Source organism: Corvus kubaryi, unplaced genomic scaffold, assembly GCF_017639235.1.
Source record: "Corvus kubaryi isolate FWS band 111438036 unplaced genomic scaffold, C.kubaryi_AGA036_p1.0 37396, whole genome shotgun sequence".
In the NCBI taxonomy this organism is placed as follows: Eukaryota; Metazoa; Chordata; class Aves; order Passeriformes; family Corvidae; genus Corvus; species Corvus kubaryi.
The window spans coordinates 1,412,264-1,423,041 of record NW_024581135.1 but is presented as its reverse complement, the minus strand read 5'-3'; the positions used below and the strand labels follow the sequence as shown (position 1 = coordinate 1,423,041).

The following is a 10,778-nucleotide window of genomic DNA, read 5'->3' as shown; positions in this document are numbered from 1 at the left end:
TTTTTTTTTTTTTTTTTTTTTTTTTTTTTTTGTGATTTTTCTCAGTCAGGAGCTCCGGGTTCCTCCACACCATCCTCCTGCTGTTTGATTCCTGCACTTTGGGCTGAGCTGCGTGCTCAGGGATGATCATGCCGGAATCACACAACTACCCTGGGCCCCTTTGTTGTTTCCCACGGGATCTTCCCTGAACATCCCCAAGTCTGCTCCTCTAAAATCTGGGATTGTAATTCCATTTATCTTGCTCACTGCTCCCTGGATCTTCAGCTCCATCGTCCCGTGGTCACTGCAGCCCTCGATCTTTGCATTTCCCACCAGTTCCGACTTGTTTGTGAGCACCGCGTCTTTCCCAGCCGGGACAACGGAGTTGGGAAAGGATCTGGAGCCCCGGGAGCGGCTGAGGGAGCTGAGGGGGCTCAGCCTGGAGAGAAGGAGGCTCGGGGGGACCTTGTGGCTCTGCACAACTCCCTGACAGGAGGGGCCAGCCGGGGGCGGGCTCTGCTCGCAGGGAATAATCGACAGGACAATGAGAATCAGTCTCTAGTTGTGCCAGGGGAGGTTTTTGTCGGATTTCGGGGAAAATTTGTTCCCCGTCCGCCACTTCCCGCCCGCGGCCGCGCGGTGGCGCCGTCCCGCGGCAAATGGCGGCCGCGCTGAGGGGGCACCGCCGGGGCCTCGGCGTGCGGCACCTGCCCCGCTCAGAAATGACGGGGAAAAGCATTTTAAAGACATTGCTGCCGAACAGCAGCTTCACCTGGACAAAAGGAAAATGGAAAATGCGGGGTTTATGTTGGAAAATCTCTTCAGCGATATTTGCTCGGGGTCACTTGCGACAACTGCGGGAACGGACAACCCTTTGAACTTAAAAAATTTCTCGTTAAAATTTAAGTCCCTTTCCCAGAGCTCTTCATCAAAGTTAATTCAAGCGACCAAGCCGTACTTTCCAAGATGTATTGGGCAGTTCTGAGGTGATTTCCATGCTAGACCTACCTTCCCTAAAACCTTCTCCAAAATTTTCCACAAAACCTTTCACAAACTTTCTACAAAACCTTCCTCAAAATCCCCCACAAACTTTCTACAAAATCTCCCACAAAACCTCCACAAAACCCTTCCACAAACTTCCTACAAAATTTCTACAAAACCTCAAGTCCCTCAGCAGCAAAAGTTTGTATCGCTCACTGTGGATTTTTGCACATCCCAAGACAGCCACAACATCAAGTAATGGCTCATAATTCCAGAGAAAGTTAAAAAATAGTATCTTTAAATCCCTGGCATTGCTCAATAGTCAACAATCATGTCCTACTCTTTCAGAAGATGAATTTCTGATAGAACTCATAGATTTAAAATATTGGATTGATAGAGGAATTAAGAAAATTCTGGAAAGGCTTAAAATTGTACCAGATGCTGTTGTTCCTCTTTTATTTAACATCTCACCATGAATATCCCAAGGGAAGCTACTGAAGCAATGCCTCCTCGGCCCAAGGGATGTGGTTACAGCAAGGCGGTCATTGAAAATTTAAAACAAAGGATTAAATGGGGCTGTGTGAACAAAAAGTCTAAAATACCATAATTCCTGTTGGAACAAATAAACAATGAGAGCAAATAAATATCTATTACAGAGAGCACACAATGCACAGGAAGCAAAAAGGCAATTACAACTAATATGGTAACAAGAAATTTAATGAAGGGTGGGTGTCATTGTAGTTAGGTAGTAAAAGGTCTTTAAAATGCACTTTATGAGTGGTGACACTTATTTTGCAAAATGCATTTAACTACTCTGACAGACAAGTCATTTGCCTTCACTTCATTCACTATTTGAAATATATAAAGCTGGCAATGCCCTCACGCACCTGAAATCAACAGTCCACTGAACACAGTGGTAACAACGAGTTGTAGGATGTTTACATTTATACTCTTGTTCTTTTCCTCAAACACTGAGCGATTTTTTGCAAGACTTTGTGTATTTCATAACACATAAGTTAATTTCAGAGTAGTAGCAATGCAACAAGTGAGACCATATTGTTAATTTCGTGTACTGTTTCAATAGTAAAGTCATTGTTCCCGTGGCTCCAGCTGTAGGTTGCCCAGTACCTGGGGAATTTTTTATTCAGTTTCCTGAGACTAAATAATTCAGCATCTAACTGGGAGTTTAAATGACCTACTGGCAAATTAATCTGTGATGCACCTCCACAGACACAGAATCATGGAATCACAGCATACCCTGGGTTGGAAGGGACCTCAGAGATCCTCTTTTCCACCCCCTGCCATGGGCAGGGACACCTTTCACTATCCCAGGCTGCTCCAGCCCGGCCTTGGACACTTCCAGGGATCCAGAGGCAGCCACAGCTTCTCTGGACACCCTGTGCCAGGGCCTGCCCACCCTCCCAGGGAAGGATTTCTTCCTAATATCGAATTTAAATCTACCCTCTGTCAGTTTAAAGTCCTCCCCCCTTGTCCTGTCACTTAAATCTGGCTCCATCGCTGCAACGTCTCAGGCTAAATTGGTTTGTGGTCCCCTGGTGGCACAAAGCTGCTGCATTTCTGCAGAGGCAGGGCTAGAAAGGGGCTTCCAAAGTCATCTTCTCCAGCATGGATTGGGTGACAGAGGGCAAGCCAGGAGGGAAAAGAGCTGGCCCAGTGCATCTATAATTACGCAGGGAGTAATCAGAAAACCTCGCACTGTGAGTGTGGGATGGTTCCAGTCTTTATTTAAACTGAGAAACTATGACAGGAACCAGGAGACTTTGCTCCACTGAGAACAACTGTTGTTGTTGTTGTTGTTTTACTGATGAAACCATTTAATAGATATCTAATCATCCCCTAATCCTCAGAGAGCAAACAGCAACCTATGCTCCTGAGCAGCGTCTCAGTAAGGTGATTAATGTATTCAGTCACAAGGCAGGAAGCAAACATTTCTACTCTCACATTTTCTTCTTACCTCCACAACTTCCTCATATTCTTCTTCCTCCATTCTGAGGGTTTGCTTCTGTCTCTCCCGCACTCACTGGTCACACAGCAGGTGAAAATGTGAATAAACAGTATTAGCCCATGACTGAAAGTACCATGAGAAGGTACAAGTCAAGCTCATAAAGCACTTGGGGTCATGGTTAGTAACTAGTCAGACCCTAAAGAGAGTTGGGATCTGGCATTACTTGGACTTTTATGGAAAAACATTGGATTAAGTTTCAAACATACTGATAAAAATTACAATTTTGGACAAATACTTCATTCCAGGAGTTATAACACCGAATCAAATATAACAGTTATAACATTGGAATCCAATGAAAATAAAAGAGATCTCTTGAAACATGATGTTTAATTTGTTTCATTACAACAGTATTATTTGAAGTATTTTTCTTTTATCTGTGACTATTCTATGCTATTTCATTATATCATTCAAGCACCTGTTTGAATGGGAGCTTTATGTTCTACTATGTTCATTCATAGTAAGAGCATAATGTAGAAAAATACTGTAAATATTTTTTTAAGTGACCTTAGGTTAATGAGGCAATTTCTGTCTTCTCAGCATCAGCCTATAGAGATGCTCTGGGGTTTTTTGTTTAAGCTCTTGTGGTTTTTTTCTTTCTATCTCTTCAGACCTGGAAAAGATGAAAATCCATAGAGTTGGCTGAAGTACAATGCACAGATTAGTGTCAGAACCTTTGAACGAATTAATTAACACACTGATTTTGCTGTGAGGCAAAGCCACAATTTTCCAGCAGAGTCTGCAGCCCTGTTTCTAATGTTGGGAGGGGATGAGGCTTTGGAACAGCTGCTCCTGAGTCCAGGGATATTTGCCGTGTAAGCTAATCCTGCCAACTGACGGGGTGGTTGTGTTTAGCTGGCTAAACTGCAATTCCTTCTGAGGCAAGGGAAGTCAAGTAATGCAGGTTAAATATAGGAACACTGAATACTGTCCCTTTTTAGTCCCAATGGGCTGAGAAAAATGGCCAAAACATTAACTGGAAAAAACGTATTGTTAACTATTAAAATAAATTAAGAATAACTCAAATAATGAGCAACAAGTCACGTGAAAAAGTAGGCCAAGGTGTATGAATAAACTCAGGAAGTGGGGTTTGCATATGAACAGTATCTCTTCAACCTGTCACTGCTATAACCTTCAGTTAGACTTCTAAACACCATTCCAAGTCTTTTCCTCCTCCTCCAATCTGCAGCTGGTTATTCAGACAGAAAACTGACTTCCATGGGCAAAGCACGACAACTACTCCCAAAAAACTACACAATGGGGAAACAGCTCAAGAGCCTCTTCTAAGGAAAAGAAGTGAAATGCATTTAAAATGTTCTTACCAGTGACATCCAGTAAATATCCGTTGGAGCAAAGGCTCTCCAGTCTTCCCTCCTGAGCAGCACTGGGTGAGAGCGAGTGGGTTCAGCAGCTCCCGATGACGTGTGTGGCCCACACGGCCAATGTGGCCCCAGCCCGCTCGAGTTTCATCCCTAAATATACTCGGTGACCCCTGAGGAGGCCACCTGTTCTCCGCAACATCAGGGAAAGGGAGCTGGGCACCTCTGTGCTCCTCAGGAAACCCAGAACACACCAGAGCTTGGCTGGACCTCACCAGGGCTTGGCTGAGATGGAGCCCCAGGTAAACCCAAGGGAGAGCTCCAATGGAAAAAACATTATCAGAGTTGATAATAACATTGAATTTCAATTGATGGAAGCAATTCCGTTCCTATAATGTCCCTGAATAACCGCCATCCAAATTCAAGAATCTCTGAACTTGAGGACTCCACACTGCAGACTAAATTTTTAGTATAAAGATGTCTTTAATTTCACCCATAAGTACACCTGAAGTGTTTTTTCACCTTGATGCAAAGCAGGTGTCAGTATTTTTGTCACTTTTAAAATGTTCGGTAGCAGAACACGCAGACCCAGGAACATGTGAAAAGTGACGGTTTGCAAGGAGGGAACCCAACAAAGAGCCAACATGCCTGGTGAAGGGAGTCTAAGGAGAGTTGATAAACAGATTAAGGGACAGGGGAGCAATCCTGGTATTTTGGAAGGTCAAGAACACCGTGATGTATGGAGTAGAACCAGGGTGATGATAACAGATGTGACTTCTGAGGTGATCACTCAACTGACAGAGTTGACTTTGGTTCTTCAGGGAGGTGCATTCAAAAGCCAGTATCAACACTGATCCCTTTTCACATGCTAGATCACATAATTCAATAAATTATTGTCAGGAGTCCTTGAGAGGCACCTTTTTCCTTAACTCTTTCCAGAAGTTCATATTTATATCCAGATGAAATATCATATCTCATTCACTACTGCCAAGTATTTTATACTCTGCCCAGAGCTGCAGACCCCTCCCTTTCTTCTTTGGGCAAGCCACTTTCAATTACTCTACATTTTGCTTTACTAGGCAGTCCTTCCCCTTTTAATCTGATTTCTGTTTGTTTCAGTTTCTTAACATCTTTTGAAATTGTCCAGAAATTAACACAGCGTGTTGGTGGAGTCTCTCGAGAGCAACCTCAGCGTAACCTGCTGCTCTCTGATCCAGATCCTCTGTGTGTGCATTCCAGAAATAACTCACAGGCTCATTTTCCTCCCAAGTGCTGCTTCTCAGTAGATTAGATGCAAAACGTAACATCTTCATTATCAATAACAAACCTTAATGGAGTCAAGGGCCAACTTTCCTTATTGAACTTGTAATTCATTATTGTCATTTCCAGCTCGATCTTGGAAGTTCCTGCAAACAATTTCTCCCTCAGTGATACTCTGCAAGCCCTGCATTACTAGAACATCATCTTCAGACCATTTTACATTGCTGTTCGATATATCTTATTTAGAAAGACACTAAACAAAGTTAAAATTACACACAGGACACCAGCACCGCTTTTTCTGCTGCTGAAATGCAGCTGTCTTTGGTGTGAAACATGGCACATCTTCAGCAGCACAGGTCAGGGCTGGAAAAAGCATGGAATAACCCATGGAGATTACAGAAGGGGGCTAAGAGCCAAAAGGATTATTGATGAAATGAGAAGTTAGGCTGAACATAAGATTTTTGTTCTGGCATCAGAGTACAAAAAGGGGAGGAGGGTGCTCTTGGGTCACTTGAGAAAATATTTCAATTCCTGCATTTTGCTGCTTTGCTCCTTCAGCTCCAAATCTCAAGGAACAGCTCTGACAAAACTATTGCCATTGCATGGGCAAGGAGAACCCCGGGATCCCTGAGGCTGGAAAAGCCCTCCCAGCCCATCAAGTCCAAGCTGTGCCCGATGCCCACCTTGTCACCAGCCCAGAGCATTGAGGGCCATGTCCAGGCCTCCCTTGGACACCTCCAGGAATGGGGATTCCAAACCTCCCAGTTCCAAACATGTATGAGGTAAAAGGAATGCCAGTGGTTAATATTAATTCTTTTTTTTTATTGCTTTGTTGTGGAAATTTATGTCTGACTCTGATTTCTGATGGAATATTCATAAAACCATGGAATCATTAAGGCTGTAAAAGACCTCCAAGATCATCAAGCCCAGCTTTTGACTTTGTTGTGAGAATATGAACTTGACTTTCTGGGGGACAAATATTTCAAAAGCATTAACTGTGCCCTAGGTGGAGCCTGGCAGCTCTGACCCAGGTTAACACACCAGGCCAGATTTATCCACGGCACATAAACGAGCACATGGCCAGCAGCTCTGAACGAAAGCCAGAACACTGCAGAAGTACTTGGGCAGAAAAAGATGTTGTTTTGCATTTCAACCACAAAAATTCAAAGCTTAAAATATTTTCTTGTGCTTAACTTATTTAAATATTGAGTTCCATCAGTCCTGCTCATCCAACAGGAGCCACTCAGGGCATGATGGATAATGTCCTGACATCTCAGGTGCTATATTTAACCTCCTGACGTAACCAATAGAGCACCTGGCCTTAACAAGCATTGTATCATTGGAAAAGGACATTTAAATACATATTTGTGCCACATTTGTGTCTATTTTTAAACTACCACCAGTGAGTTCCTTCTCATTCTTCATTCACCATTCCCCACTGCAAGGCTCCTCTGCTCAGCACCTTTTGGTTTAACGTATGGAAATACTGTGGAGGGCATTTTTACAAAAAAATATGAAATGAAGGGCTTGGTTAGACAAATGCAAAGGATTGTCTTCAAGTTAAATATACAATTATTCCTCGGATCCCTCCCTTTTTACAGCTTTTTTCTTTTGCATGAAACCAGGCTGGGAGCACAGGCCTTGTCAGGGATCTGGTTTTGGCTTACAAACAAAAAGTTTTTAGGAAAGGATACATGCTCTAACAAGAATTCCACTTTTACTTCAGTGCCGCTCATCCTCTTCTCAAAGTATTAGTAGAAAGTATTAGATCATAACAAATAATATACTTGGAGGCAGTGAATCAAAGTGCTGTGAGTAGATCACCTGCAGTGTCTTACTTTCAGGTCTATTTTTTGATGCTGATGGGCTGAGTAGCAGCACAAGGTAGTGGCTGTGTGGTGTGTAAACCAACCACTCACTGTGCTGCTGTGACTCAAAAAGACTTTGCTGGAAGAGGAGGAATAAAGGAATATTGGTATGAAACCAAAAATTCACTTCATGCTTCTCAGTGTTCCTGGACAGAGGAGGAACTGTGGCGTCACTGATCAAATTGTTTGGGTATAGGTGCAAAGTTTTTAGTATTGAAAGTGTCCCACCAGAACGTTTCAAACACTGAATCAAAAGAAGATTCAAAGGGGCCAAAATATTCCAAACAAACCCAAACTGAAAAGAAGAACAACAATTTGTGAATCTTTTTCATGACGACATTTGAGAAAGCAAAGAGAAATCACGTGAACAAATGCACCTCCAGCAGGTTATAGAAACAAAAAATTAGGTTAATATTTAACCCCCCCAACAGTGAAGATATAAAATCAGGGTGTAAAAGATCCTGTATATCGACACAAGATATTCACTGGGGCCATTGGCACAAGGAGAGTTCTCCTCACATGACAGCATCTGTCACAGCCTCCCCTGTTCTTTACTTAGGGCCTTTGAGAATCCTAAAAGAAAATATTTATCAACAAGATGATGTCAAACAGCCTAATTTATCTCCCCTACTAATGTTCCCAAGACAGCCACAAGGTCTTAGACACGGGTGCTCAGCAGAAAGAAGATACAGTAAAGGCAAATCTTCTCAAGAATTCAAAGCCAGCTCTGATTGTATTGATCAGATTTCCGAATGGGAGCTGATGGGGGAAGCTGAGATACAGCACCCAACTCAACATACTCAGATTTTGGAACAATAATATAAGTTACTATAAACTAGGAAAGGAAGGTGAGGTTCTCCTCAAATCTTTTCTTCTTCTTGCTATTTATAAGACAAATAAACTTTTATATTTTTAGAACAGAGGTACAAGTATCAGCTGTAAATGCCAATGAAAAGCCCTGATGGGCAGCCAGAGTTTCAGCTCTTACCCGACAGTCTCCCACACTTGTCCCTTTGGATAAGTCTCTGCTTCACTACTCTGCAGTAAAATAACACAGGTTTTTTATCTTTTAGAGACAAACTTTTTCATTATTAGCCCCATTTTGCAAATCGTTACAGCAACTACAGCGAGAGATGTTACTGTATAAGCAGATTGATCTATTTAGGATTGTCCCATCCATGGGAGTGCCAAGGCCAGCTTGGATGGGGCTGGGAGCAGCCTGGTTTATTGCACTGCACTGATGGTGCTCTCCCCTTCCCAGGGTGGGTTATTGTTGAGGAAATACAATTCCTTCTTGGTGCTCCCTCTCAGGTGCCTGCACACGGCTGTCCCACCCCAGCACCCAAAGTGCTGCTGCCATGAGGGCACATTCCAGTTTTCTCACAATGTGCCAGTTTAATTTTGCCTTGGATTTTTCAAACCTACTGGTTTCCATATCCTGCATCCTTACCCTGGCTTCTCACTGAACTCCTTGCAGGGAATTTAGAGCAGAGTTGTTGTTTCTTATGGAACTGAGCTGAAACAATTTATTGAGAATCCATAACCCAGGCCAGGTTCATTTCTATCCCAGAGCACACTCAGATCATTTCATAGGTCTTCACATTTCTAACAAAGCTTGGCAGCAGGAAGGTTTCACGTGGCATTGCACAGCCCTGCCAACTTTCCACATCACCCCAACAGCCACCAACAAAGGGATGGATTAGCACAGCTACAACACAGAGGCATTCCCTGCTGTAAATCCTCTCGGATGAAAGGACAGGGCTGAACAGTCCCTTTGAAACCGTGATCAGAGCATCACCTTCATTCTGCAATCTCCTCTGCTGCCTTTTCCAGTTCAACCATTGCCCTGATACTGCTGAAAGATGTTTGTGCCCTGTGTGAGAAAAGGGAAGAAATCCAATATTTACTCCCTAGGCCTCCATGCCTTTTTTTCACCAAGGACATGCTTTCTTCCCAAGAGGGAGCAAACTCTGAATACAAAGGTGTGATTGACGTAAAAATGTGATTGAGTCCTTTGCACCTTTTTTCTCCTTGGGCAAAAGAAGGAAAGTTACTATCAGTCTTCCCCATTCCAAGGATTTTCCAATTAGTGCAGGGTTCATTTGTGGAGCTTCCAGTGAAATGGCATCATGATCCCCACTACCTCTCGATCCCTCTCCCTCCCCTACACTGCACCCTGTTTCCCACAGTCAATGGAAAATCAAATGTGCAATTCATGGGCTGTGACAAGAATTGCCCATAGATCACAGAAGCTGCTGTAGAAGGTCGAGATTTAGATCAAAGCTCAAGAAATCTACTAAAAAAATTCCAGAATAACCAAATCCTCCCCCTGATAGACAATCCATGCACCTTCAGTCTCCTCACCCTGAAGGATGCTGACCAAGCAATGGACCAGAGTCACATGTCCAATGTCACGGCCTTTAGCAAACTGAAACCTGTGTCTGAGACTTGTTTTTTCTTTCAATTTCTCTTTCCCTTTTCTCATTTAAAAGGAACATATTTATATGAAAGTTAGAACACCTCTGACTATAGAATGAGAGGAGAAAAGGCAACGTGCTTCACATTCCTGACTGGCATTGCTGGAGTGGTATCTCATATCCTGAAATATAACCTGCAGCAGTCCATAAAATATTAAGACTGCTCGCTGGCCATGGCCAGGAATACTCTGCAGCAGCAGTTCCCAGGGGCAGAATGCTCTGTGAAAGGTCACTAACACAGCACTTAGGTCACCAGCACAACAGCCACCAGGAGTAATTCTTCTCTGCACTATTATTAACAGCCCTGAGCAGCCACAAGGAATCTGCTGGGCTCCCACTGCTCTGCAGCAGCTCCAGACAATAAAACCTGCTTCATTACTGCATCAATAAAGGGGCATTTAATCACAATAAGGAATGATAACATCACAAATTACCTCCCCTAACTGACTTAGCACTGGGCCATGCTCTCCTAGGAGGCATCCTCAGTGGGGTAACCTGCAGGAGCTCCTGAGCCAGCAGAAACTCCTGCAAACTGAACGGATCCCACTGATGCTCCACCAGTGACACGAATGGGGATCTTACCTGAATAACTCACACCAGGGAAAGCTGGAGCTGGGCTGGGAGAGCTGGGGGTGTCCAGCCTGGAGAAGAGAAGCTGCAGGGAGACCTCAGAGCCCCTTCCAGGGCCTAGAGGGGCTCCAGGAGAGCTGGAGAGGGACTGGGGACAAGGGATGGAGGGACAGGACACACGGAATGGCTCCCCACTGTCAGAGGGCAGGGATGGATGGGATATTGGGAAGGAATTCCTGGCTGGGAGGGTGGGCAGGCCCTGGCACAGGGTGCCCAGAGCAGCTGGGGCTGCCCCTGGATC

At 43.9% G+C, this 10,778-nt stretch overlaps 1 protein-coding gene across 30 annotated transcripts in view; it reads right to left on the bottom strand.

Annotated features, from left to right (window-relative positions):
* The window catches only part of NEB (nebulin), a 90,139-nt gene extending 79,391 nt beyond the window's left edge, over window positions 1-10,748 (bottom strand). For 26 of the 30 annotated variants that reach the window (XM_042040322.1, XM_042040326.1, XM_042040329.1 and 23 more), the window contains exons 1-3: window positions 4,306-10,747; window positions 3,491-3,596; window positions 2,936-3,001 (exon numbers count right to left, since the gene is read on the bottom strand). In XM_042040322.1, the coding sequence (XP_041896256.1) occupies window positions 2,936-2,968 (33 nt within the window). In that variant the 5' untranslated portion in view covers window positions 2,969-3,001; window positions 3,491-3,596; window positions 4,306-10,747. Of the gene's footprint in view, window positions 1-2,935; window positions 3,002-3,490; window positions 3,597-4,305 lie in introns of all 30 variants that reach the window. The other 4 variants (XM_042040353.1, XM_042040352.1, XM_042040354.1 and 1 more) reach the window with 4 other exon arrangements.
* Window positions 10,749-10,778: the final 30 nt, after the last annotated feature.